This window comes from Labrus mixtus, chromosome 17 (genome assembly GCF_963584025.1).
Source record: "Labrus mixtus chromosome 17, fLabMix1.1, whole genome shotgun sequence".
Classification (NCBI taxonomy): domain Eukaryota; kingdom Metazoa; phylum Chordata; class Actinopteri; order Labriformes; family Labridae; genus Labrus; species Labrus mixtus.
Window position 1 is genome coordinate 8,971,031 of NC_083628.1, and position 27,924 is coordinate 8,998,954.

The 27,924-nt window shown below is 40.6% G+C and overlaps 3 protein-coding genes and 4 non-coding genes across 10 annotated transcripts; 2 read left to right on the forward strand and 5 right to left on the reverse strand.

Moving 5' to 3' along the window:
* Nucleotides 1–39: 39 nt before the first annotated feature.
* LOC132992330 (surfeit locus protein 1) lies at nt 40–3,517 on the forward strand. The gene is made up of 9 exons (XM_061061572.1): nt 40–170; nt 256–322; nt 1,091–1,218; nt 1,313–1,395; nt 1,957–2,148; nt 2,241–2,313; nt 2,847–3,009; nt 3,127–3,208; nt 3,304–3,517. The coding sequence occupies exons 1-9, from the start codon at nt 108–110 to the stop codon at nt 3,365–3,367; spliced, it is 915 nt and encodes a 304-aa protein (XP_060917555.1). The 5' UTR covers nt 40–107; the 3' UTR covers nt 3,368–3,517.
* A 930-nt stretch (nt 3,518–4,447) lies between these two features.
* Nucleotides 4,448–6,519, reverse strand: rpl7a (ribosomal protein L7a; the record flags this gene model as incomplete). Its single annotated transcript, XM_061062046.1, has 7 exons — nt 4,448–4,586; nt 4,679–4,748; nt 4,894–5,024; nt 5,268–5,347; nt 5,605–5,745; nt 5,969–6,118; nt 6,324–6,519. Coding segments are annotated over 7 exons (873 nt in total), but the record flags the coding sequence as incomplete, so codon positions are not given.
* On the reverse strand, nt 5,144–5,218 carry LOC132992724 (small nucleolar RNA SNORD36). The gene has a single exon (XR_009676363.1). It is a non-coding gene; the product is annotated as a small nucleolar RNA SNORD36 (small nucleolar RNA).
* LOC132992725 (small nucleolar RNA SNORD36) lies at nt 5,426–5,498 on the reverse strand. The gene has a single exon (XR_009676364.1). It is a non-coding gene; the product is annotated as a small nucleolar RNA SNORD36 (small nucleolar RNA).
* Nucleotides 5,844–5,913, reverse strand: LOC132992727 (small nucleolar RNA SNORD24). Its single transcript, XR_009676366.1, has one exon. It is a non-coding gene; the product is annotated as a small nucleolar RNA SNORD24 (small nucleolar RNA).
* LOC132992726 (small nucleolar RNA SNORD24) lies at nt 6,209–6,278 on the reverse strand. The gene has a single exon (XR_009676365.1). It is a non-coding gene; the product is annotated as a small nucleolar RNA SNORD24 (small nucleolar RNA).
* Nucleotides 6,520–8,747: 2,228 nt separating the features above from the next.
* usp20 (ubiquitin specific peptidase 20) lies at nt 8,748–27,358 on the forward strand. Of its 4 annotated transcripts, none has more exons than XM_061060657.1 (24): nt 8,748–9,073; nt 9,343–9,396; nt 9,975–10,037; nt 10,163–10,303; nt 10,435–10,537; nt 10,886–10,955; nt 12,049–12,162; nt 12,268–12,367; nt 14,346–14,859; nt 14,946–15,107; nt 15,704–15,816; nt 16,280–16,452; nt 18,657–18,751; nt 18,843–18,876; nt 19,030–19,075; nt 19,165–19,345; nt 19,704–19,830; nt 19,942–20,111; nt 20,803–20,884; nt 21,270–21,378; nt 21,471–21,573; nt 21,662–21,730; nt 21,818–21,986; nt 22,393–27,358. In XM_061060657.1, exons 1-23 carry the CDS (start codon nt 8,996–8,998, stop codon nt 21,973–21,975), a joined length of 2,859 nt encoding a protein of 952 aa, XP_060916640.1. In that variant the 5' UTR covers nt 8,748–8,995; the 3' UTR covers nt 21,976–21,986; nt 22,393–27,358. The 4 variants fall into 4 exon arrangements, with proteins under 4 accessions (XP_060916640.1, XP_060916641.1, XP_060916642.1 ...); XM_061060658.1 differs by having other exon boundaries at nt 22,445–27,358; XM_061060659.1 differs by having other exon boundaries at nt 12,268–12,346.
* The last annotated feature ends 566 nt before the right edge of the window (nt 27,359–27,924 follow it).

Consider the following 27,924-nt stretch of genomic DNA (forward strand, 5'->3'; position numbering starts at 1 on the left):
GTAACACCTAAAGATGTCCGCCCTGAGAACAGTTATGTAGCTGTTCTGTGGTCGTTTGTTCTCATCCAATTTTTTTTACCTCTTGTGTGTCATTGTGTGTAGTCAACATGGGTTCTGTGAAAGCAGCGCTGGTTTACTCCAGCAGGCTTCTTACGACACTTAAAAAGCAGGTGAGTATTAAGACTTTCTTCTCTTTGCTTCGTGAATGTCATTGTTGTGATTTCAGGGTTTGAGCTTTGTTTTCTGTTGTTGCAGACACATGTCATTTACATCAAGAGGACTCTACTCCTGCCTAGACTGACAGTGTTCAAACGTACAGACGGTAAATAAAGTCATGACAGTATTATACAATGTGAAGGGGAAACTAGACTCCAGGTATTACTTCTCCTCAGTGCTTTTTGTTCATAACCTCCAAAATGAACGAGACATCATCAATAAAGAATACCTGTTGAAATACACGTCAAAGTATTAACGTTGTTTTTTTGCAATAGTTAATTGTCTTGAGGGACAGACAGCGTGAGACCATTGAACAGTGCCTGTGTTTTTAAAATCTTAAATTGTTGTTTTGTTGTTGTGTCACAGCTCCCACACTTTCTTTTTTATTGAAAACACTGTGTTGTTAATCTGCACTGTCACTTAATTGTAACTGTTCTTTTGACATGTGCTGCTGACCTCTTGGCCAGGTCACCCTTGTGAAAGAGATCCCGATGTCAATGGGTTTCTTAGCTGGTTAAATAAAGGTTATTAAAAAAAAAAAAAAATAACAATAAAAAGCAGAAATTAAATGTTTGATCTAAGAGCATGTCTTAAAGGTTATTTGCCTGAGTAGTTTCAGGTACAATGCAAATCAATTTACAAGGGAAATTTGGAAATCTACATTTATATGTTCAATGAAAACAAAATTGAACCCATGAAAACTTATACACTAGGTAAGTCATAAACATGTTAAATTGCATCAAACGTTTCCTTTCATAATTATTCATTAACCTCAATTTAAAGTCACAAGCTTTGCCATTTGTAATTTCACTGCTTGCCTCTCATTATAAATTAGAACAAAGATTTATGTGCATCCATCCGTTGTTATTACCAGGTCGGTTTGTTCCCTTGGTGCGACAGTCCAGCTCCACGGCAGCGGGGGCAGAGAGGGGAGAAGACTCCTTCCTCAAATGGTTCCTGCTGCTCATCCCTGCCACCACCTTCGGCCTCGGTACATGGCAGGTGTGGCTCATTTACTCTGTGTTATCACTTTTACAAATGGATCTGTGGTTTGTCGTGCGTTGAACTGACTCAGATACTTTAAATTTCTGTGAAGGTGAAACGGCGTCAGTGGAAAATGCAGCTGATTAATGAGCTGACAAAGCTGACGACAGCAGAACCGATTCCTCTTCCTACTGAGTGAGTACCCTTCGGTTTATTACCTTTCTTCATATTCTCAAAACGCAGACTGGCTGTTCATAGCAGCACACTTTATACAACTTTAAACCAAACCGCTTCATGAGGCAAATAACGCCATATAGTCACAGAACTGTGAAAGTCAGTTTGTTGTTGTTTTAGATCCAAACCCAACAATTTGTCTGTTTTAAAGTCATTTTTTCAGACTTGTTTTTTTCCAAGGTTAAAGTGATGAAAATGTACAAAATTTCAAGGACAGGAGAAATACAGCAAAACAATTCTTACACCTGTGACAAGAAATGTGTGAAGCCTTGCCTGTGAAATTTTAGGAATAAATGCTAAAAGATACGCATTCCCTCTCAACTGTGATTTAACTTTTTTGCCTGTATAAAATGCACCTGATACACTTAACATGCACGCATTGAAACTGATTCACTGGAAATAAGAATGCATTCTATCTTTACGACTCTTGTGAGGGTGGTACTTATTTATTGCCCTGAAAACGGCCACTATTTTACCTATTGTGCAGATGTCCTCATTGTTGATTTCCTCCCTGGGTGTTAGTCCTCATGAGCTGAACAGCTTGGAGTACAGGAGGGTGCGAGTGCGAGGACAGTTCGACCACTCACAGGAGCTGTACGTTCTGCCCCGCTCACCTGTCGACCCCGAGAAAGAGGCCCGAGAGGCAGGCAGGCTGTCCTCAAGCGGAGAGACTGGTGCCAATGTCATCACTCCGTTCCACTGTACTGACCTCGGGTAAGACAACACATGAAACCCTGTTTTCACTTCGATATCCTCGTATTTATACATTTAATGCACTTAGTGACCTTTGCCCCCTTCGACCGCAGCATCACAATCCTCGTGAACAGAGGATACGTCCCGAGGCAGAGGATAAGACCAGAGACCAGGATGAAGGGGCAGGTTGGTAGTAATGCAGGAGTGACACACTAATACTCCACCAGTTTTATCATAACCCTCTTAGAGCAATATGGGACTCATAGTGGAGAGTAAAAAAACGCACCAGAACCAGTTGTCTTCTTTGTTGAAAATGGTTGCCTACATAACCCACAATGCAACACATTTGCAGCCAATTCAGCTGTTTTATGCTAGTGGCTAATTTAGCCTCCAACTTTTAGAGATTTAAGAGCAGACTACAGAAGTCTGTTGAATTTACTTCAATTGAACTCCACAACCTAGAATGTTTGTCTGCTACGGACAGAGACTCCACTTTTGGCATTTAATGAGATTTCATGAAACTCCCTCTGTATTTACCAAACCCCGTAAACAATCTTTAATGTTTGCACTGTAGTTTCCCTTTCAACCTCATCTATGTGGATTAAAATATTTGTGGACACAACTGCAAACATTTTATACATTTAACCTTTTGCCTCCCTCTCTGTATTTGTATTCCTTTCCAAGCTGTTCAATAGAGCTGTGATAATGTGTCTGTGTAGGTGGAGGATGAAGTGGAGGTGGTCGGTGTAGTCAGGCTGACAGAGCAACGAAAACCCTTTGTGCCCAACAATGATGTGGAGAGAAACCGCTGGCATTACCGAGACCTGGAAGGCATGTCCAGTGTGACTGGAGCGGAACCCATCTTCATTGATGCCGACTTCGGTACAAGGACTACAAAATCCATGATGCTCTCTGACTCAACTACATAATAGTGACAATCTGATAAATGGAGCCATTAAGATCATGTTTACTTAAGCGAAATTGTCTTGTGTCTATTAGGCAGCACCATCCCTGGTGGACCACTAGGCGGACAGACCAGAGTCGCTCTGAGGAATGAACACATGCAGTACATCATGACGTGGTAAGTGGGAACTTTCACTGTGAACCACCTTTACTACGTCCTGTTACTTGTCAGTATATTGTGTAATTGATTTTGTCACTCATTTTTTTCCTCAGGTATGGCTTGTGCGCCGCCACCTCCTACATGTGGTTTGCAAAGTTCGTCAAGAAGATTGCATGATGTGATTTCATGCAGTGACAGTTAAAACACATTGTGCTATACTTGATTAGTGCTGCATCAGCTCCGGACGCTGCATTGATGCAAATATGTAAATAGCTGTGGATTATTCTCCAGAAAGATGTTTATGGGAATAAATTAAGACTAATTAAACTGGCCCCCTCCATTCTTCACTATGCTGCACATCACCTCTGAGTAAGAATACTCCATAGTATTTTGGATAGTTATATTTGTACAGTGACTCAAGTAATTCTCTTTCAGACTGTTTCCCTGTTAAATAAAACCTAAATAATTTTAGGGCATAATTGGCCAAAGACTTATTAATCAAACTCCCTTTGACCTGCTCTATCCCCTTTTTCTTTTATCCTTCATAAAAACATGCCCATACAATTAATTGGTCAGACAGAGATCACCAGTTAGAAAGTGAACTGTACTCAGTGTCAGCATCACTGGATTAACTAGCCAAAGAACCACCAATCACAAATGTGCAGTCCTTGAAAATTGGCACTTTCTGCAGTAAACTCAGCTGCATTTTCTTCTGCATGTGAACTATTCCACAGTAGTTAACACTACCATTTATTGGTGCCTTCAGTATGTTTGTATTGCTGTTGTCAAACCTTATAGCTGTGAATTAATTGGACAGGGATTTGAGCAACTTTCCAAACACTTCATTAGGGACACAGATGAATCATTTACTGGACCAGCTGGTGGTTTGTGCTTTGTTGCAATCCCCCACTCAAATTTCAGTACACTTTACAGTCACTGAAATGTTTCACGGAAGTGTTACCTGAAAACATTTTCTGTTAAGCTTTAGGCTTTACATCGTGCTAAAAGAATCACACCTTTCCATTCTAATAACTTTGAATATGCCAGATTTTTTTGCCGTGATGTCACAATATACAACTCTGGTCTTAATTCAGAGTAATGCAATGTTACCCTTGTCTCTTCTTGCAAAAACCTCTAATCATAATGTACTATCAAATTAAAGAAATGGCTCACATTCCTCCATTGTAAATTGAAAGACTTCAGTTGAACTTTGTTCATGATATTTCAATTCTGCACTAATAAAAACAACTCCTTCACTCGATTAGGACATATATTTTTTATTCCAAACAATTTAACCAAGCTTGGTTGCCAGTTCCTTGGCCTTGGCCTTCTCCAGCTTGCTGATGCGGGCTGTGGATTTGGGACCCATAATTCCACCTCCCCAGTGACGACGGATCTGGAAAAAAAAATTAAACAAGTTTAGATGGTGACAAATGTTCTAAGATACAAAAAAGAACTTTAATTAATCAACAGTTAACTCTTTTTCACCTCCTCATATCTGTCATTGTAGTTGGTCTTGATGGCTTCCACAAGCTTGGCAAGTGCACCTTTATCCTCACTGAGAGAACAAAACCAGTCAGTACAATACAGAAACATTTATGCATCACATCAACATTGATCACTCTTCCAAATAAGCTTCCCTTATGTTTTACTGTTCTTACACCTTTAATAAACTTAAGAGGTCAGTTTGTGTGCACACTTACGGGTTTGTCTGTGTGAAGGCGACTGAAGTGCATGTCTTTCTGTGCACCAGTCTGCCCAGTCTAGCCTTGCCCTTGACGATGCAGTATGGGACGCCCATTTTGCGGCACAGTGCTGGCAGGAACACGACGAGCTACAGGATGAAAATGATCAGAGGAAAATTCTTAACATAAACCCGAAGAAGCAATACTTTAAATGTGACCAAAAACCAGCCACAGTATTACAATGGTCAGGACATGTTGGTTGGTGGTTTCTGCTCAGGGTTAAAAAGCTCGTGTTTTGATCCACATAGCGGATTCAGGTGAAGAAATTCAAACATCATTGCTAGAGACCACTTTCTACACAACTTAACAGCTGCTAAAGTATTAAAATTTACCTCAATAGGATCCACATCGTGGGCAATGATGACCAGCTGGGCCTTCTTGCTCTCCACCAGAGAGGTGACAGTGTTCACACCTGTAGGGAAAGACAAATATACAATTATCTTCTCAATATTTAACAAGCAGCCTCAAACTAATTTGAGGAACTTTGGCCAATGCTCAGGGTTAAAAAGCTCAATAACCATCAAGGAGTGATTCAGGTGAAGAAATTCAAGTCATCATTGCAGTAAGGCCAAGTTAAGAGACACATCTAACAACATGGTTCCTTTTATAACTTATAACTCAGTCAGACACAATCTACAGTCTCGCAGCTCTACCATCATTAATGCTCACCTGCACGGAGGACAGGGGGCCTCTTGGTTGGGGTGTCTCCCTTTCCAGCGGCCTTCTGCTCAGCGCGGGCCAGCAGCCTCTGCCTCTTCTCCTGCTTGGTCTCTGGCCTGTACTTGTGGGCCAGCTTGAACAGCTGTGTGGCTGGGGAAAGCAAGCAACACTACAAAATTTACTTCAACCACTCAGAATTGGCCACATACACGTTTGCATGAAACAGATGGGAGAGAATTTCTATTATATGCATCAGTGATCTTGGTGGGATGTCAGCACTGTCAGTAAGATAGCAAATATTCGTTCACATCATTTGCAAAGGGTAACACCATCAATGAGTTGATTTCTTCCGCAGGCAAAATATTAAACTCACCAGTCTGGCGGTCCAGAGCCTGGGTGAACTGGTTGATTGCAGGGGGAACCTTCAACCGCTTGTAGAGGATGGAGCGCTGCCTCTGCAGGCGAATGTAACGAGGCCATTTCACAAAGCGTGTCAAATCACGCTTGGGCTGAATATCCTGGCCTGTGGGATTCAACAAAACATTTTAAGTGTCCAGCATGACGTGGAGCAAAACTGTGGCGACTCATTTCTTTTTTTTTTTAAATCCAAAAGTGCATCAGCGATCTTGGTGGGAAATCATCATTGTTGTTAAGATAGCAAATATTCTTTAACATCATCTGCACCCGAATGAGTCTGATTCCTAACAAAAAGCTGCACAGTTACTTACCGATGCCAAAGTTCTTTGGCCTCTTCTCGAACAGGGGGTTGACTACTCTTTTGGCCTCATGTTTCTTGGCCACCGAAGGGGCAGGTGCCACCTTCTTCCCCTTAGCCTTCTTTCCTTTAGGCTGTAAAGAAGAAAATTGTGTTAGTATACCACAAAGTAACACAACAAATAAGGAATGGTAAGGCAAATGGTTTCGTCATTGAATGTGCCTATGCTTAATACAGATGCATCAGGTGAAGTTAAAATCTTCCATTGTCCAACCTCCTCCCATACCGACACATTAAGAAAACACCAAGTGTCTTAAGTTAACAATATGAACTCAGTTTAGCTCAGAGTCTCACAGTGAATCAAGCCAGACAAGTCTCCATGCTGACCAGTCTGCTCTGCTGCTAACATGCCACACCAAACTAATTGAAGACGGTGAGCGACATAAACATAACCCTCAGATGCATTCATTAAACACCTAAAAATAAAACAGCCAAGAACCAAAAATATGTAAGAACCACAGCTCCAAGTAGTAACATTAACAGAACCATTCAGAAAGTAGAATGGTAAGGCCCATTCACACTACCGGGTTAAAACTGAACCGGACACACTGCTATGTCACCAAACACCGTGTAGACTAAATGTACTTTACAATGTATAATAAAGAGATACAGAGTATAAACTGGCTATCAAAATCCATGCAGAACATGTAATAAATAACACTAAATATATCCAGGAATCGAGCATGTTCACCCACGTTAGCTTTAGCTCCCGAATGGCAGTCACTGTGCTACTCCAGCCGGCTACACCGGGGACAATTTGACAAAGTATAACCCATAAAAAACACAACATCTACGCTCAATATCAACATCATTTGTAAGATCATGCTTCAGAGAATCAATAGGGATACTTAACACTATCGGAACAAACAAATAGGCAAGGATGCAAACAGATACAACAGTGGCGATGATTTCTCAGAAGAAACGGCTATGCACCCACCATGTCGGATCAGGCAGAAAGGAAGTCAGAGGGATTCTGGGTAGTATAAATACCGCGAGGTTTGCGGCCGTGGCAACGTGGCCGGTCATGTGCCGATCTGAGATCAGATTTGACAATTACACGCTTTCATATAAACGTGGTTTAAAAAAGTTTGAATACTGACTCAGGATCCGTGTGACGATGATTGTCTCTCAGTGTTAATTTGGTGTGTACGTCATTCATTATCAATTAAACTTGATTTGTTTAAAGCTTTATCAACTTTTAAAATAAATAACTTTAATTAATATATTTTGTTATGAGCGTATTTATAGTGAAATTTTTAGTTTTAAATATATTATATTTAACTATATAACTCGCAGGTTGAATTACTTTAAATGTGATGACTTCCTGGTATTATTCTATTATTGTATTTTTTTCTCTGCCGTTATTTAACTGATGTACATATGTTTTATTTTTATTTTTATTTTTAATAATTTTATCCTTTTTTCCTGTTTTCTTGAGCTGCTGTAATACAAAAATTTGTATCCCATGGGGATCAATAAAGTTTATCTTATCTTCACGTTATTCTCGGAATTTCAACCTTTTTTACTTTTATGTTTCTTTCATATTTCGTGGTTTGCCATGTGTAAAATAAGAAAAAAAACGCAGAAAAACGTAATTGAGAACGGAGACATGTGCATTCTTATATATTAATATAATATATATTGGTTTTTAATATAATAATATTAAAAATATATATATATAATAAATAATAATAATCTAAAAATAATATATTAATATTAAAAATCAACTAAATAATCACGTGTCTGACAAAGACCGTTTCACTGTCCAACTCATAAACAGGCGGAACGAATCTCCCACAGTGGACAGGGGGGAATATTTAACCGACGTTCGCTGTTGCGTCACTTCCGTAAACAGTGTACTGTGTTTAAACAGTGTTTAAAATATCATATCTATCAAGCTGAACGATGTTTTATATTAAGACACACGTTGATTAACATTAGAGCCATACGCAAATGACGCACAGGTAATGGAGTTACAATAAAAAACAGTATCTTTTGAAGCATTAGGAGTATTTATGAGTTGAGCTGACGTCTCCTTGTTGTCTCCTCCTCTGGCCCTGCGTCGTGCCGTGCCGCGCCGTGCCGTGCCGGACCGTGCTGACTCTGGTTGGGAGGGGGCGGAGTTGTTTAGGGATGGTGGGCCGGGGTATATCGTCCCTCCTCGACTCGGCTCCTTGATTTCTTGCTGTCTTGCGGTTTCCTCCCCCGGATCCAGCATTTCTAAAAACCATGGACAATGAAAAGGAACGAGTCCGCTGCGTGTGTCGGTGAATACGAGTCACACATGAAAGATGTTGTCATCGCTGCAGCCATGAGATGGTCGCCGAGCTTTCGTTGGTAAACACAGGGCCCTTTCAACGTTGCAGAGCTGTTAGATCATTTGGTTTAAACGTGGGCTGTTATTATGAAAAGATGGCCTGAACGACAACCACCACGGCTGTGCAACTTGTGTCCCATCTGTCAAGTCAGAGGCGAGGTGCGTCCGTTTCTGTGTCTGCAGATCGCGTGTTTGTGTTAACAACAACAACAACAAAAAAAAAGCTAGCTTTTAGCTGTGACATCTGACATACGACAGTTTTTAGTTGCTGCTGCCCTGTGCAAAATTAGTGAGACAGTGAGAAGGCCATGGCTGAACAAGAGATGTGTCCTCACCTGGACTCCATAGGAGAGGTGACCAAGGAGGACCTCCTTCAGAAATCCAAGGTGGGTGTCATTCATTCACTTGCATGTTCTTCACAATGTCAGAGATGCCCGGCGCAGTTCATTGGCTGTATGATCTGCTCAGCCCTCATGATTCAGCCTGCTCTCTTATCATTTTCAGCTTTGTTTCAGCTGCTATATCGACAGCTAAGAGCAACCCATTCCTTCAGAATCAAATTATTTTGGGGCGCGCAAATATGTTATTGTGATCTTCTGTGTTGCATACATGCATCAAGTTTGTCTTTTTTGTTTGTTTGTTGTTGCTGCTGCAGGGAACTTGCCAGTCTTGTGGAGCCGGAGGGCCAAACCTGTGGGCCTGTCTGCAGGTACGGTTGAGACTTGAATACTTACAAAACAAAATTAAAACATTTTGCCGGGTGGTGGTTCGGCTTTTTTAACTATGAACTCCTGAGTGCAGCTGCCTACTTTAAATTGACGGGCCGGCTTTCATGTTTAATAATGAACGATGATGTTACGGCATTATTGTTGTTATGAAGCGCAGCGGCTTTCAAACTCTGGCAGGAAAATCAAGCACACCTTCTGTAGATTTAGAGCTGTGATTTATTTTCACCGTTCTAAGATCATTCTATGATATTCATTTATCTATTCTGCAGTTCACTTAGCAGACGCTTTTATCCAAAGTGACTTACATCAGAGAGTAAGTACAACACAAGCAAGGATCCAGAACAGAAGGGAACAATGTCAGTAAGAGCAAACGATCAGCTTTGAGTCTGACATTGACGGCAGTTCTTGAGAGCTCTAATCAGTATAGAAACCATCTTATAAGTCATTGTATATGAATTCATTCATGATAGAAATGTAGATATTGTGACCCCTTTGTTAGATAGATGAGAGGATTTAACAGCTCTAGGTTCCTCTCTAACACACTCTCTGTGCTTTTTAGAGCGACTGCCCGTACGTCGGTTGTGGCGAGTCATTCTCCGATCACAGCACCCTGCACGCACAGGTAAGTCCCTCTCACAGCTTCAGCCATCGGTTGACCTTCTTTGTTTTTTTTTTAATGTTTTTTTTAAAGCAGATGACGATAAAATCAGTCCTTTAAAAATCATTGTGAGTTTGTTTTCTCTGTAGACCAAGAAGCACAACCTGACCGTCAACCTGACAACGTTCAGGATCTGGTGCTACGTGTGCGAGCGGGAGGTGTTCCTGGAGCACAGGCCGCCGCTGGTGCCCGTCACCGCCGCTCCTCACCACTGTCTGTCTGCAGAGCAGGTATTGTTCTCTCGCTCCGCAGTGGGCCACGTCTCCTTCGAGTGCTGCGTCTTCAAAATTCACACAGCCTCTTCTTCACATGCCTAACACTAGAAGTATCTTTGATTGTTTTTTTGTTTTTTTCATTCCAGGAAGCAGCTCCTCAGCCAGTAGGTCACCCGCTTAAAGGCGTGCCCATTGCTGTTGCGGAAGAAGACGGCTCAGAGTCAGAGGAGGATGAACTCAAACCCAGAGGTACAAAGAGTCACCAGCATTTAGCACTAAACAACATTTTTTTTTCTTGATGTCGAGAAAGCGGTCGAGATGTAAAAGTCATTCAAAAATCCCTGAAGAATTATCTCCAAAAGCATTGAAATGATTGCTTGTAATATCAGGTCACAGCTGCCATTTTGAATAGAGATAAATACTTAGGAGCTTAAGAATAGCGGCCAGGCCTTTTTTTCCAGCCGAGCACTGATAATTAAAAATAATTCTCTGTGGGTCTTCTCTGTTCAGCTGGGTCCAAAAATAAGCCGTTACTGCTTCGTTTTAAGTTTGGCACTCTCTGTGAACATAAGGAACCTTTTCTGTCCTTTCACGCAGGCCTGACAGGAATGAAAAACATCGGAAACTCGTGCTACATGAACGCCGCTCTTCAAGCTCTGTCCAACTGGTGAGGTCACTTCCTGTCATCACACCTGCTCCATCCCCGAGAGATGTGTCTCTTCCTCTTCTTCTTTTTCACGAGCCCTATTCAGACTGCTGTTTCAAAGCTGCGTTTTTTTTACGTTTCTGTGACGTTTAGCGTTCAATCTGAATGAGGCGCAGGAGTAATGACCTCTCTGTGTGTGTGTGTGTGTGTGTGTGTGTGTGTGTGTGTGTGTGTGTGTGTGTGTGTGTGTGTGTGTGTGTGTGTGTGTGTGTGTGTGTGTGTGTGTGTGTGTGTGTGTGTGTGTGTGTGTGTGTGTGTGTGTGTGTGTGTGTGTGTGTGTGTGTGTGTGTGTGTGTGTGTGTGTGTGTGTGTGTGTGTGTGTGTGTGTGTGTGTGTGTGTGTGTGTGTGTGTGTGTGTGTGTGTGTGTGTGTGTCTGTCTGTCTGTCTGTCTGTCTGTCTGTCTGTCTGTCTGTCTGTCTGTCTGTCTGTCTGTCTGTCTGTCTGTCTGTTAGAGCTGGGTATTGTCCACAATCTCACAATTCAATTCCGATTCTTTGGGTCACGATTCGATTCCATATTGATCAAAATGCTTCGATTTCGATTCAATATTACACTTAGATGAGAGAAATCCCCAGATAACTACTCACGGTACCTTCTTATATTTGTTTAAAAAAAAAAAAGTTGCATTATTCTTTAACAAACAAAGAATAAAACATGAAAGTACAGTATGATCAAAAGTGCAAAATTGTGCCTGACCTGAATTCACGGTCCCCCCCCCCCCCCCCCCCCCACAGTGGAGAGGGGTGGCATTACAACGGGGGGAAAAAAATCGATCTCAGGATTTCCCTGAATCGATATTGAATTGGAGAATTAATAATTGAATCGTTTTTTTTTTAACCAGCCCTAGTGTATGTGGCGCTCCCGATGTGCCGTGCTTCCGCAAGAATCAATATCACACCGTCGCAGAATCAATATGACTGTACAACGAGGTGATGATGGATGAGCGTAGTCACGGCAGTCTGAAAAGGGCTTGTGTTTGTTAATTCCCCTTCAGTTAAACATGTTTTGCTGATGTTATTTTTGCCCCTTCTTCTTTTTTTTTTTGGTTGGCAGTCCTCCTCTCACTCAGTTCTTCCTGGACTGCAGTGGATTGGTACGAACCGATAAGAAGCCCGCTCTGTGTAAGAGCTACCAGAAACTCATCTCAGAACTCTGGCATAAAAAACGGTAATTAACAACCAAAAGGTGAAACCAACATTCTTGTGACGAGTCGTGTAGTTTCTGTTGATGGAACTAACTCTCATAGTGTCACCCCCCCCCTCCCCTCCCCAGGCCCAGCTATGTGGTCCCTACCAGTCTGTCTCACGGCATCAAACTCGTAAACCCTATGTTTCGTGGTTACGCTCAGCAGGTAGGGGCAAGCTCCCAGCAGGTAACTACACCTGGCACCACTCAGCAGCTTCACACTGTCTTCTTCTGTTTACTGTCAAACCTTTCCACTGAAACATTGTTTTTAGTTTTAACTACATTTTTGTAGGGAGTTTTTTTTTTGTGTGTTTTAAGGGATCCTCAGAACTAGACCAAGTCGTAGATGCATTTTTAACGGTGAGTGGGAGGGGGGGGCTGAGGAAGGGGTACATGTAACCCAGTTAGACATGAACAACTTTCTAATCACATAAATCACAATGTGTGCCCATAGTAGTCCAGCCAACCCTCTGAGAGAGCTTTTATTTTCTGTTCCTGGGAAAAAAAATAAAGTTTTCAAAGAAGTTCAGAGACATGAGCTCATTGTCACAGAGAGGCAGTTATCTTCTGAGCTAAGCATTAAGCAATACGTTATATGTTGTTAACCGATGTCACTTGGACCACCCAAGCAGCACATGAATGCAGCATAACTAATAACACAATGTCTGACTAGATTCTATGATTGGACATAATGGATTTCACTGTCCGTCTATGCCCATTATCACTTTTTTTATCGCCATTTTTTGGATCAACCAAAAAAAAAACGTGTCATACCTAGCAACGCGGGGTCAACCACGCCTCCTCGCTGAGATACACATTTCTGTCTCTTCTTTTGGCTCAAAGTTGCTCTGAGAATGTTCCTAAATCCCTCCTGGGCTACATTTTTTTTGTCAGCTAAACAAGGAGCTCTCTGAAACACTTTTAAGAGCGAAGCATTTTAAAGTCACAGCTGCGACTTTGTTGAAGAATACAAAAACGTGATTATCCCTTAAAATACACAAAATAGAAACCCACACATGAGTCTGTTTGATTGTTTGTGTGACACTCAACACGTGCAACTACATGTAATAATGTTTATTATTGTATCCTGGGTTGGAGCATGTTTTATTGGACGTATGTTTTTGTTGGATGTATATTTGTTTTGTTGTATTCGTTTATTTAACAGGGACACATACAATGAACTTCATATGTAAAATACTTCATATGTAAAATACAGAGTAGGTGGCTAATTTGTAACCCCTGTCCCTGGGTAGGTTTATGGGAAAATAACAGAAACAGAAACATTTTAATACGATACAAATAAGAGACTAAAATGAGGACGAACTGTGAAATTCTGATTAAAAGAGGAAGCACAGTCACTGCTCACAGACTTGCTTCAGTTTCAGCCACTGTTTTAACATGTGCCTTAAAAACCTTTGAGCTGACATTTCAGACGTTAATGCATTACACAGCTGTGCGCCTCTTACCGAGAAGGATGTAGTTATCTGTGTATTTGATGCGCTACAATTTCCACCCGATGTCGCCCCTTGTGACCGGGTGTAACCGAATCTGCCACTGCTCTCTTGCATTTCAAGATAAGACATAAACCGAGGTTTTTGCGTCATTTGAATTTTTTTTTGTTGTTGTTGTTGTTGTTGTTGCAGATTTTTAAGGAGACGTTTGTGGTTCACAGGATCAAAAGCTTTAAACGACTGCTCCCACCACACCGCCTTTATCCAGGCCACTGTTTCATAGTTTCAGTGAGGTTTACAGTTCGCTAACTCTGTTGAGCACCTTGGTCTAAAAGCAAATGCCTATGGGTGCAGAAACTGATTACCTTCAAGGTTATCAACAAGTTGTTTAGCAACCCTTTTTTTCATGAACTTTTCAGAGAATGCAGGTACGAATGAAACTGGTCTGTAGTCAAAGACCTGATCAGTTGCTCCAGCATTAAGATCTGGGGTTATAAAGTATTGTCATACCATGTATAAATGTTAGGGGTGTTGACATGACCCTGCTTGTACTGGGTCTGAGTGGTGTTGCAAATATTCACCTATATATATATATATATATATCTATATACTTCATTTTTGTGTTTCTCATGAAAGTGTCCACTGTTTATGTGTATGTAACAGCCCTCATGCATCCTCCTCTTGAGTGAGTGTTGTGTGTGTTCCTTGCTGCAGGACACTCAGGAGTTCCTGCGCTGTCTGATGGACCAGCTACACGAGGAGCTAAAGGAGCCGCTGACCGAGTGCAGCATGGGCGCCGAGGGGAGCGACGGCGAGGAGATGCGCGACGGAGACCCCGCCCCGTCCGAGGACGAGTTCCTCTCCTGTGACTCTGGCTCCAGCAGCGACCGGGGCGAAGGTGGGGGAGCGGGTGACGGCGAGCCGCTCCTGCAGGACGAGTGTGACGGGGCGAGGACGCCCGCGGCGGGCACCGTGGCCGTCACCGCCGGCGGGTTGATCTCGGAGAAGGAGAGGCTGAAGGAACGGAGGGTGTCGGGCTCGCCTCTCCGCGGAGGCTCTCAGGAGATGGACGAGGACGCGGATGTGGACACGGCAGCGGAGGAGGGGGCTCCTGAGAGGGGAGGGGAAGAGGAAGTGTCGCCACCAGCAAACCCCGAGGTTCAAAGCCAAGAGAACAATCAGATATCGGATGCGGGGACACCCCAAACACAGGAAAACATCGCCTCAGGTACAAGGCCTGCTGGATTATAAAAGGGGAAATTCTCAGTTTGGATTATTTGTTTCTAAATTGTTGCCTACATGTTGTTTTTCTAGAGCCAGACAATGAAGCATCAATGACCCAGACGCAGACTCAGCCTCAGTCCACTCCCTGCAGCCCTGTAAGAACCCTTCAAGAGCTGCATCCCAAGCTGTCCGCCAGTCCGCCTCGATCCAGTCCCCTCCGCTCTGCAGGACCTGCATACTCCTTCAAAAAAGGTTAGGAAACATCCGAAACAGGAGGCTCTACATTGACCACAGCTGTGGCTGTTTTATTTGAGATGTTTAGCAGTGCACAAGAAGATCAACTGTGGAAAATGCATGCAGCTGAAAGTTGTGGTGACATCTCTTAGTTCCCTTTTCTCGTATTCATGCACCAGTCACTCCACACAAAGTCAACATGTCCTTGACTGGTACATTAAAGCCTCTGCATCTGACAACAGCTGACAAAACTTTTTTTTTAGGCTCTTAAGAATAATGAGGTTTCCGTTATTTGTAATGATGTGGAGCTACAGAAAATGCAGATTTGAAACCAAAACAAAGAGGACCATACTCCGGTTAGAAAACTGCATAAAGATCTGAGGTTGACAGCAGTGTTTTTTTTACTCACTTCATATTTTAAAGCATTCAAATTTCATTTCTATGATTAGGATTTTTCATCAAAACACAAAGACAAATTTCCTTGTGTGTTTAAACCTAACTGACGAAAAACCCGACTCTGATTCGAACACGGCAGGTTGTAGCTCAAAGGCTGCCTTCATCATGGTTTCGAGTGTCCCTTTAATGTCTCCGTTCTGTGATCACGAATCTTCCAGCTCAGCTGCTGCTCAGCACCCGGAAGAAGAAACAGCCTCACTATCGCAGCGTGATCTCGGACATCTTCGACGGCTCCATCCTCAGCCTAGTCCAGTGTTTGACCTGCGACAGGGTGAGCTGCACTTCACATGTTCAAACACAAGAGGGAGCTATATATGTATTTTTTAGTAAGATCAATAACACATTTAACAATTTTTGTTATTTTTTATTTCCCATTGGTATTTACTAAAACATGATTGATTCTTTTTTTTTTTTTTTAAATTCTTAATTTAGAGAATGGATGGGAACACTTAGAAAAAATAGCCGAGATTATTTTGATTAAACAGCATATCTCGTTACCCTATTTTCTCAAAACCTTTTTAAATGCTCAGTTACTATATTCATGTTCAAAAGAATATAGTGTTTAAAAAAATTAAGCATGCACAGTCTATGCCTACACATGCACTCACATGCACACCGTCATACACCCACATAAAATACCAGTTAAAACCCTGAATCACCCATCCACCTCTTCTAGTTTACAGCTCCTCGGGTAAATGCAAGCTGTGTAAACCACGTCTCTGAATGTGTGACAGGTCTCTACAACAGTGGAAACCTTCCAAGACTTGTCCCTCCCTATTCCTGGCAAAGAGGACTTGGCCAAGCTCCACTCATCCATACACCAGAACCTTCCAGTAAAGACGGGCGTTTGTCCCGACAATTACAACTCGCAGGGCTGGATCACCTTCATCATGGACTCCATACGCAAGTCAGTGGACCACGTTTAAATATCAATCCATCAAGCTTCATTTATATAGCACCTTTCATACTAATCAGATGCAATTCAGAGTGCTTTCCAGCGACTGAAAAACAGGAAAGAAAAGACATGAGATAGTGAGAAAACATGGTACAAACAAAAATGGATTTAGCGACTAATGCACACTAATAGGAAAAAAATACATGTTATATAAGAAATATAACAATAATAATATAAGAAAAATAGTTGTGATAAAAGGAGAGTAAAAACAAATTAAAGCACTAAAAAATTAAACTGAGTGGAAAGTAGTTTTGGGGGAAAATGATGAGGCTGTTTGTATGATTTGCTGCGCAATTTCCTGGAAGTGATTTCATTTAGATTTAGGTGGAGATCCAATGAACACTACCAGCGTAACGATATCTCTGGAAAAATCCACTTCTGTGGTGAAGGTTGAGTTACCACAGCAAGTTCCTTTTTGCTGACTTTTAAAACACATTGCGACATTTTCTTCAGCAAATTGGCTCTTGTTCCCTTTTTGCAAACCTCTACTATGATCGAATGATGCCTCCAAAGAAACTCGACAGAATGCCTCCAAAGCTGCTCTAGCTCAGAGAGTTGTTCATGTACTGATAGTAGAATGAGAAATGCCTCTTAATATCCCTTAGTGTAGTATCAGTAAGAGAGCCAGTCATACACAAATCTGATACAGTCATTTATTAAACGTTTACTCCTCTCAGAAACAGTAGCCTACACATGTATAACTGACATCGTGGGTGCCACTTGTTACTGCTGTTTTAGGCAAAAACTGAAGAATTCTCATGTGAAAATGATGCAGAGTGTAGCTTCAGCACTCTGTGTTTTTCAGCCAATAATCAGAGGGGGTCTCATTGTGGACTCAGGCTCAGGTGTAGGGATCATTATCGATATCGGGTTGGAAAGATGACATCCAAACATCTCTAAAACGTTAAAATGGTTCATGCAGCAAATGAGCCTCGAGGACGTCTGGGATTGCGTCCAGCACTGATTGGTTGGAGAGATTATGTGGACTGTGGAGGGCCGTGAAATTCTTGTCCCAGTCATCCAAGACAAGACCCGAGTACTGAGCCAGGAGATGACTCAGCAAGACTGCTGAGGGATTTAAAAAAAAAGTGGAGTTAATATGTACCAGAGGGTAGTTTTTTTTTTTATGGCAGAACATTCTCTTAGATTTTTCTGAGATGTTGCCATTTTTGTGTTGTTTACCGGCTTTCTAACAACAATAAATAAAAAGAAATCAGCTGTACACTCAGTCGAAACACTTCCCTTTGTTAAGAGTTTTTTTGGATACAGCAGGGCTGGCGTCTGTATCCTGGAGTTCAGATGTGATGACAGCGGGGCTTTGGATCGCTGTTTTCCCATCCTCCACTGGTCCTCAGATTTGTGCTGGTTCCTCTTGTTGTTACTGAGGCACTTTAAAGGGGGTACTTTGGACCTCAGCCTCTCATCCTCCACTCACTCAACAACTTGATGCAGCAGCATACATCAGGCGGGGCCAATCTAAAAAAAAGAAGTCTCCAAAGAGAAAAAAAGAGAAAGCAGTTGTAGTGCACTGATTGTAGGGTGTGGATTGACAAGTTCATAAAGTTGCTCAATGTTGCTACAAAAACTGGAAAGGAAATTAGATCTGCAGCAGGCATTGAGACACAACAGATACACAGAGGAAAAACATGAGAAACACAGTCGTACAGAAGATCCACTGTAGGCCGCTCAAGTGAAGAACAAAGGTACTTGAACCACACTGAGCCAGAGGCTGGAACAGTTCAGACACAGCATAGGGAAGTGCGTGAAGTCAAATGAAGTGCTGTGCAGTAGGTACAATAAATAATTATAATGAATAATCAAGCGAAAACTCTAGTCTAGAAACAAATGCTGGATGTCACAGTCACTTTCCCTAGATATACCTTTGTCCCTTTGCATTGTCAGGAGCATTTTCCAGCTTAAAAGTAACCATGAGGTCGGTCCTGCTGCTTGAGAATTAAAAAAACAACAAATACCATCACAGAGATTTTATGCTGTGCGAGAGATTCTGAATAAAAACGACATATTATATGAGCTCACTTGTATGGAGCTGGTGCGGCTTCATGCAGAAAAGCTTTTTTTTTTATTTTTATTTTTTAGGTCATTTTATTGTCAGGTGAAGATGATATTTTTCCTCTTTGTATTTTGCCTCCAAACAGGTTTGTAGTTTCATGTATCCCCACTTGGTTTTGGGGGCCAATGGTGACCCTGGAGGACTGCCTGGCTGCTTTTTTTGCTGCAGATGAACTCAAAGGTAAATGTGCAGCTATACTCTACTGTGATACTTTTATACATTTTATTTAAAAAGTGTAGATCATTCAATGCTTCATATTTCCTTTCCCCAGGGGACAACATGTACAGCTGTGAGAGATGTAAAAAGTGAGTATGGAGTCAATCAAAGTAGAGACCCCTATGAAGCCTGGAGAATGTCCCTCATTATTTTGAATCATACGAGTAAAATTAATAAACTAAACAAGAATATTTATTTAATTTTGCGTTTGATTTTTCTCTTTCTTCTGTTTTTCTTTGCAGGTTAAGAAATGGTGTGAAATATTGCAAAGTACTTAGACTTCCAGAGGTACACGTTTTGTTGTTATCTCATCTCCATCTTGTTTTTTAGTGTTGGGCGGCAACTTAACGGGATTGTCCCCACATTTATTTTTGCAGATTTTATGTATTCATCTGAAACGCTTCCGGCACGAGGTCATGTATTCGTTCAAGATCGGCAGTCACGTGTCCTTCCCGTTGGAGGGCCTCGACATGAGACCTTTCCTGGCCAAGGAGAGTCCGTCCCAAGTGACCACCTACGACCTGCTGTCAGTCATCTGTCACCATGGCACCGCAGGAAGTACGAGATATTGCTTCATATCCTACAGATGAAAACATTTCACAACTTATTTGCATGTGGGGGAGGGGGGGGGGCTTTTATATACTCTCCACCTTCAGAGGTAGCGAGAGGTTCTCCCTGCTTTTTCTCAGGTTGTCTGTGTGTATATATAAACACCAACTGAAAACTTAGTGTGTATTAGATTTACATTGAACTTTGAGACACCCCTGAGTCCACAGCTGCAACCCCCCCCCCCCTTCCTGACCGTTAACAACTTCTGGAAAATGAGGAAACGTGTACATGTTTTTATCTATTTCAATCAGCTCTCTTTCCCAACACTTATTTTTTTCTATTTCATGTGTTGTTTGTGTTGCTTCAGGTGGACATTATATAGCTTACTGTCAGAATGTGATCAACGGCCAGTGGTATGAGTTCGATGACCAGTATGTGACAGAAGTCCACGAGACTGTGGTGCAGAATGCAGAGGCCTACGTTTTGTTTTATAGGTGAGCATTCATTATTAATACTCTTTATACTCAATCGATGCTGATATGCTCCAACAATAATGTCCATAACTTCTTTTTTTTTTTTTTTTTTTTTTTCTCGGATTTGTTCAGAAAAAGTAGCGAGGAGTCTGTGAGGGAGAGGCAGAAGGTTGTGGCTCTGGCCAACATGAAGGAGCCCAGCCTGCTGCAGTTTTACATCTCCAGAGAATGGCTGAACAAGTTCAACACCTTTGCCGAACCCGGCCCCATCAGCAACCACACGTTTCTCTGTCAGCACGGAGGTATGTGGCAGAAAAAATGTGCGTCTAAAAAAAAAAAAAAAAGCAAAAGATCAAATTCCTGATATATCACAACAAGAGGACAAAAACAACCTTCTATGAAGGGTAATGAACTTCTTCCAGCTGTATAAACAGTTATAAATCTTAGCAGTCTTATGATGAAGACAACATACTAACTCAACAGAACAAGTATTACTGTACCTTACGTTTCTTGCTAACAGCTCAATTAAAAAGTACCTTCAAACATGTTTAAAGCATTCCCATTCACACATCACATAGAACACATTTCACATGCTTAGAAAGTGAAAAGAAGATATGACACAAGAAGCAGCCAGCGACTGATCAGAGGGGATTTCTGATGGTCTGCTGTCAACGACTAGCCAGCAGCTTGGGATGCTAACTAACTCCCCTGTACTGTTTTAGCTCTGCACCGAGCTAGCACCCTCCGTCCAAACATCTGAGAAGAAACTGATCAACCTCATGAAGACAGAAAAAAGCGCAGCATTCACAACATGTGTTTGGCTACTTTAAGCATCTCTAGCCACAAGTGTACTGCATTACTGAGTGACAGGCTATCGTTCAAGCAGACAGCTGAGATAAGGGATTTTGGGAAGTAGGATACAAAAAAATCCAATCGGCCAGAATTTGTAATGCTTTTCCCATTTAACAGGATTTTTTCCCCCCCCCCTTACAGGAATCCCTCCCAACAAGTACCACTACATAGATGACTTGGTCGTGATCGTTCCCCAGAATGTCTGGGAGTACCTTTACAACAGGTGACTTCATATCAGCTTAGAAGTGTTGTGATTCTACAGACTGATTTTTGGCAGGTGATAGTTGGCAGAATATGAATGCAGCCAGGTGCCTCTGCGAGATAACCCATGTTACAGTCCAAAAAGAAATCATATCAATCTCCTGATTTAAAGCAGGCTAATGTTGGGTTTTTGTTTTGTAAAATAGAGCTGAAAGTCCAAACTGCTTATAAAGATTGCCGTCACACTCGAGCTCTGCAATAATGTTAAAAAAGTGTCTGAATTGATCAGCATGTTGGCATCAGTAAACAAATGCCTTTATTTTTTTTTTTAGATTTTGCTTATTCACATTCATTTGGATCATTTTTCTTCTGAGTTCTTTTGTTAAATGTCTGTTGTGTGTCTTCAGCTTTGGAGGCGGCCCAGCAGTGAACCACCTGTATATGTGCGCCATCTGTCAGGTGGAGATTGAGGCTCTGGCTAAACGAAGAAAAACTGAAATAGACACTTTCATCAAGGTAAAAAAAAAAAAAAAAGAAGCAAGGTGTTAGCTGTGTCTAAACATATCTTTTTGAAAATGCTGACTCAGCATGTTTTCTCTTGTCCGTAGCTGAACAAGGAGTTTCAGGCTGAGGAGGCTCCGACTGTGATCCTGTGCATCAGCATGCAATGGTTCAGAGAGTGGGAGAGTTTTGTGAAGGGCAAAGACAACGGTATGACCCTGCAGAAAGACTTCAATAGTGTGCTAAGTTATTTGTTTCTCTTTATTTTGAGCACTTTTTAAATATTTGTCTTCTACAGAGCCACCCGGTCCCATCGACAACAGTAAAATAGGTGTCATGAAAGGAGGACACGTACAACTCAAGCAAGGTAAAAGTCAACACGAGTAGAAAAAGAAGGACAAAAGAAACACAGGCTTTCATTGAATGTTTCTGTTATTGGTCCTTCTCTCTTCAGGTGCAGACTACGGTCAGATCTCAGAGGAGACATGGCAGTACTTGTTGGGTATTTATGGTGGAGGACCTGAGATTGCAGTGAGGCAGACGGTGGCCCCCGCTGACCCCGAAAGCCTCCATGGAGAGAGGAAGATTGAGGCGGAGACCAGAGCACTTTGAGATAGAAAGAGGTTAGAGAGTTTACTTCTTTTGAAAATACCATTAAATCACCATAATCCTGGATAAAAAACTCACATTCCCCCATACATATATCCTTGCATACTGACAAGCATTTTAACTGTACTCCGGGTGTAACAATTTACTGGAAGTGGTGACTATTGGAGATTGTGGCTCGCCCTGGGAAAAAAAACACTTTCCATCCGTTTTTCTAGCGTCAACCACATGAGCTCATAAATTCCTCCTGGCCTCCAGGGAGCAGAGCTCTCTGCACATTCTGGCCAAGGATAATGGAGGCAGTTCATTCAGTAAAATAAACAATTATTAATCCAATCTAGACAGTTTGGGCCTGTTGTGGGTCCATTTGTTCTCAATTTGTTTTTCCAACTCTCTCCCCCCCCCCCCCCCCCCCCCCTTCAGATCTTCTGACCCCCCCCTCCCCTCCCCTCCCTTTCCATTCCTGCCTTCACAGGAAGCTGAGGAATTTGCACCTTGGTGAAGAAGCCTCGCCGTGAGCACTTTGTAAATGTAGCAGCGAATTATCCTGGAGACGTGTGGAAGAGGGTATTTAAATATCACGTAGTTTATTTATTGGAAAATTCTGATCCTTGATGTTAAGGTGTAAAAAAAAAAAAAATAAGGCGTCGTGTCACATCTTTGGAGATGTTTTTTGTAGTTTCAGTGGCTGCTGTAGTGACTAGGTGTCATATTCTGCTAAACCGGCTGTGGCCGACACACAGCAGAGGTCGGAAGACCAACAGAACGACGCTACGATGTTTGGTTTGAAGACTGTGCTTCTCTTCTTAAGTGAAAGCAACAACCAAGAGACATTCAGAAGCTTCCTGTTGTTTGCCTGTTTACTAGCTACATAAGTTGAGACATCAAGTGAGAATTATCGCTTCGATCTGACTCTTACACCTCCAACCTTAATTACACAGTATATCTGAGCCCTCAGGAAAGAAAGTCTAGTTAGTCGAGACCAGTGAAATAACATTTAATCATTCAAAAAAACAAAACACAACTGGTTTATTTCAAACCATAAAACATGCATGTGTTCTGATAGATCATTTTCAGGGAAATCTGTAATTGAAAAACTACAAAATGCATGTAGCTGCAACTTCTCTCTTGGACCTTATGAGACATTTCACTGTCCAAATTGTTTGCTCAAAAACACAATTATAGACATTTATTTATGTTCTTAAAAAGAATGGAGAGCTGCTCATGGACTATCCTTAAATAGCAACAGGCTTAAAAGATATAACCATTTAATTCGAGAAAAGAGTAGCGATATAAGATTTCTGAAAGACAAACTTATTAGTGTCTTGACCTCCGTTTAGTTGGAAGAGGATTCCACAAAGTATCTGGTGCAATAACTGTAAATACACTGGAGGGTATTGTGAGAATCTTAAACAACAAGTGTTTTGTCTGTCAACAGCTTATAAAGTAAATCAAAGGAAATTCCTCTGAAAGATGGAAGTGTCAATTACATCATTATTTATAGTTCTAGAGAAGATTTTACCCAAAATGGCTCATAATGCAGTACCAGTTTACTCATAATGCAGTACCAGTTTAAATTCATAGAGGGCAGTATTTAAGACATTTCTTTTTCTTTTCTTTTTTTACATTGTAACAATTTACCGAGAAATGATTTATAATATTTAGTGCAACATGCACAAATCAGGACCTGTTCCAACAGTCACATTTTTTATGATAACTATTTGATCGATCAGGTACATTTTCCTCTTCTATGACTGTGCATGTTTTCATCCAATCATCACAAAGTGAAGCTGTAACCTGTGAAAAATATGTTACACTGAGTTTTTTTTCTTGTAAAAATATTTGTGCATCTGCACATTTCATTGTTGTTGATGATGCATTTTTTTTAAATGTTGTGTACAAATACAACCTTTCTGTTATTTAGACATCATGGTATATTTACTGAAATGATATTATGGTGTAAGGTTTGACTCTAAACTAACACAGCAAGCCAAAAAAAAATCAAAAACCCTCAACCGCTTGACTCTTGTGTCAAGGAAACCTGACTGAAAACTGCTTTCCTGTCTTTTATCTTTTGATCACAGATAAGTGTATGGTAAGTAAGAGCGTGGTGTGCAGTTCATTTCAGACAGTTCAAACTGCTCCCAGTATAAACAGTTCTTGCTCCATTTGAAGCTGCCAGCCCCCAAAGTATTTCAAATAGAACTTCTAGTATTTTAATTTGATAATCCATAGCTTTTATTAATTTTTATTTGCTAGCATTAATTTAACAAAACATATTGAGTATTATGACAAAAATGTGCAATGAAATTGACAACTTGACAACCACTAAAAGAGGTGAAGGTGTCTGGGTTAAATCTATGATAAAAGGCAGAGGCAGTCTAAGTTGAGCTTAATAACCAGGTCCTCTTCCATCTCATTGTAAAAACATGCTTCCTTCAAATTTGCACAATCAGTCTGTCACAACATTTTAAGCTGTTAATTATTAAGTCTTACTCACTGGTTATAATTACCAGTTACAAGAAAGACTTCACAAGGAAATATCTTAGTAGTTGTGCTTATTTTACATTTTGATTGTAATAAGTTATAAGAATCAATATAAACAATACGATAATTGTAAAAAAATATATTTATATTAGCTGTAAATTACAATTAAGTGGTCTATTCCTTAAGATGTATTCCATAAAATGTGCACAAATTCACAAGATAAAAAGTGTTTATATTTTGTTTTTGTTTTTCAATTATCATTGAAGTAGGTATTGTTTTTACTGTACTTGCACATCCAAGAAGACAAAGATCTTCTTGCATAAGTACAAGTACAAAGAAATCACCTGTCTCAAAAGGCCACACAATTTGGAAGAAAAGAAAGACAAAGAACTGCAGAGCAAACCACAGCCAAACCGTGAAAGTCAAAGAAGCATGAATTACTTAAAATACTGTAATCGTTTTAATGCCAAATCACAAAAAATCAACAATGATTGTCATCTTAAGTTGCCATGCAGTGTTTACATAGGAATAGAGTATATCTTACCTTCAGCATTAGAGTCATCCTACCTTTAAATACAGTGCCTTCAAGCATCTTCACACCAACATTGCACCTGCACTGGTGTTTTAACAATTAAGGTCTTGATTCCATATATTGGGGGATACCCATATAACAGGTCAATCAGAAATCATGGTCAATCATGTCAGAAAGGGAGAATTTTTTTCTTATAAAATCCCAGATCACATGTAGCCCAAGCAAAGTACTATTCAAATACTAATGATGAGATAACATCTGTGTGGGTATGAGGGGGCTTTCATACATTTTCCATCAACCTTGACTTTAGAACGGTCTAATTAGCTGTTTACTGCTACATGTTCAGACAGTGTCTCATTGTAAGATCCAGCAAAAAATTGACCTCGGTTACAGAAGGTCATACTAACTTCTAATAGACTAAAAGAGGTGATGAAAGGAATACATTTTGACTTTCTTTGTTAGAGTTAGACAACTAGTTTAATACCACTCTCATGTTTGTACGTTATCATTAAGCTATAGCCATGAGACAGTTAGCTTAGCCAACCTTAAAAGAAATAGGCCTACTGTAAACAGGAAAACAGCTAGCCTGGCTCTTAAGGTGCCAACTAGTTCCTCTTAATATTTATCTGTAGTAAACCCACACACTCACCCCTGTCCCAGAAAGTATAGTTCCTCCAAAGGTCTCTAAGCTAACTGGTTGCTGGCTGAAGCTTAACATTTAGCATAGAAAGCTAAGGGTGATATCTTTTTTTTTTTGTTAGCTAACAACTAAAATGACAGAAGGATGTTTTTTGTTTTAAGTTAAGCCTCGAAGAAGAGTTTAATGTCTTTCAATTTAGGGTACATTTTTCGTAAGCTAGTAGTGATATGGATCCTCTTCAAGTCATTTTGTGTCTTTAAAAGAGATTCAAACAAAAGAAAAAAAAAGACAATCTAAAAAGAACCATGGTCAACAAGCTCAGCAGATATTTAGAAGTGTAATTATCAGGAAAGCAGCAATATATTCACAAAGTCAAATAGATAGTAGCCTAAACCAAAACACCCCAAAGTTTTTTTTTGTACACCATTTTTAACAAAGATCTTTCGACTGTCATAGTTTAAATAAACTTGAGAAAACATGAATATTAGCATTTCCAGAAGACTTCAACGTCTACATTTAGAGGTCCATTGTTTCTAAGGTGGTTAAGTGTCTTTTTCAGGTGTTATAATTTTTTACTAGCTTGTGTTAAACTTCGCGCTAATGACACAAGTGAAGTAAACAAACTGGCTTTTTTTGTTATGTGTTAAGTGTATTCAAAGATTGTTCTTTTTTGTGTAGTCTTTAAAGATTGATTTGCTGTTTGGTACAGGTAGTTCACAGCTAAGCTCTTGGCCTGACGGCTTAAAAACAATGTGAAATTTACTGTAAAGATCCATAACGTTGACAGAAGCTAAAGGCTCAAGTGATAATTCTATGAAGTTTAATGAACAGGACAACAAACCCTTTGATATTTAATATGCTCTCATCAGAGTAAATCATAGCCCCTTAAAGTTTGTCGCTAAAAGTTGCAACCTAGCTAGCGTCACTCTAGCCTAATGAAACATGATAACCCAGAAATTCCCCTTTACCTTGACTTACATCTTCCACAGTTATGTCAAACACCAGATTATTTGATAACTTCATTCTGGACCATCTCCTTAAGTAGTTCATATTTTCCTTTTTTATTTGTTGTCCAATATATTTTTGAATAAGACTTGACACTGATTCGTCCATTTGTCTAAAGAAAAGGTTGTTGCAGTGTTTTTGGTGTCACAAGTCCAGTCTGTATTTTCACACAATAATGCTTCTACAGAGATGTGTAAGCTATGTTAGGATAGTTCTTGGGGGAGTAAGTGCAATGAATAAAAGGCAAATCTTTGTGCAATCTGAAGCTGTATCATCAAAGACATTTAAAAGGTATCATACACGGAGCAATTTGAGCAGCTGACAGTTAAAGACAGGAGAAGTGCGGCGTTTTATATTGCAGTGTTAGGAAGCGTTGAGTGATAATTACTTAATCATCCCTTCCTGTGAGTTTGTTTGCTTGTGTTACAGCACGTAGCTATGCGTGTGAGAATTTCATTTCACCATTCAGTGGAAAAAGGAAAACATGGTGAAAACAGCTGTGGTTGGACAGAGTTCATCGGTAATATGACAGCCTGCAGACAACACAACCAAACTTAGCTGACTCATGTTTTCCCCATATTTTTACACTGTGTGGCTGTTGTGGTCATAATAATGAGGATGCTTTGATAACATGGTTGACATCAATTCAATGGGATGTCTTAATGTCTGTATAAATTGTGTAATTACTCATGACTGGTTTATGATTAAAATTGCCTGGTCTTTGATGTTATTTGTGTTTTCTTTCCGATAAATAAAAAAAACCTAAGTAGAAACAGGTAGCTCTGAAAACAAATTGTAACTGTATGAATATTTCAAACTTAAAATCAATTCTGAAGTGTATTGTGAGCAAGTGAAGAGACGCTAGGACAGGACTGATATGCTCCCTTTTCCTGGACCAAGTCAGTAGCCTGACTGCAGTCTGTTGGATCAGCTGTAGGCATGACAGGCAGGACCTGCAGAGCTCTTAAACGTACACATATCTCTTTAATTTTGACAAAAACTTCAGGGAAAAAAAACATTTTATGGACTGAATCATTTCAGTAGTTTCCCCATGTATCCAGTAGGGGTGACCCCCAAATGTTCGAAACTCCAAAAATGTTTTGAAAGAGCTTCATTCATTTGCCAATCTCACAGTCGAACACAAGGTTCATTCCATTCTAGCTAAATGGGGGTACGTCATGTCTAATTTTACATAGATAGATAGTCAGGGACACCCCTAGATTCCAGTCATTGTTCCGCACTAAGCTAACAGGCTGTTCACTCCAGCTCGTTAGCATGCAGAATTGATTGA

Bases quoted from the DNA above. Each gene is read 5' to 3' on its own strand.
- usp20 (XM_061060657.1), top strand. From the start codon at position 8,996: ATGGCTGAACAAGAGATGTGTCCTCACCTGGACTCCATAGGAGAGGTG. The intron at 14,860-14,945 runs GTACAAGGCCTG...TTGTTTTTCTAG, and splicing joins ACAGGAAAACATCGCCTCAG to AGCCAGACAATGAAGCATCA. The intron at 20,885-21,269 runs GTGACTTCATAT...GTGTGTCTTCAG, and splicing joins TGGGAGTACCTTTACAACAG to CTTTGGAGGCGGCCCAGCAG.
- LOC132992330 (XM_061061572.1), top strand. From the start codon at position 108: ATGGGTTCTGTGAAAGCAGCGCTGGTTTACTCCAGCAGGCTTCTTACG. The intron at 171-255 runs GTGAGTATTAAG...CTGTTGTTGCAG, and splicing joins TTACGACACTTAAAAAGCAG to ACACATGTCATTTACATCAA. The intron at 1,396-1,956 runs GTGAGTACCCTT...CCTGGGTGTTAG, and splicing joins CCGATTCCTCTTCCTACTGA to TCCTCATGAGCTGAACAGCT.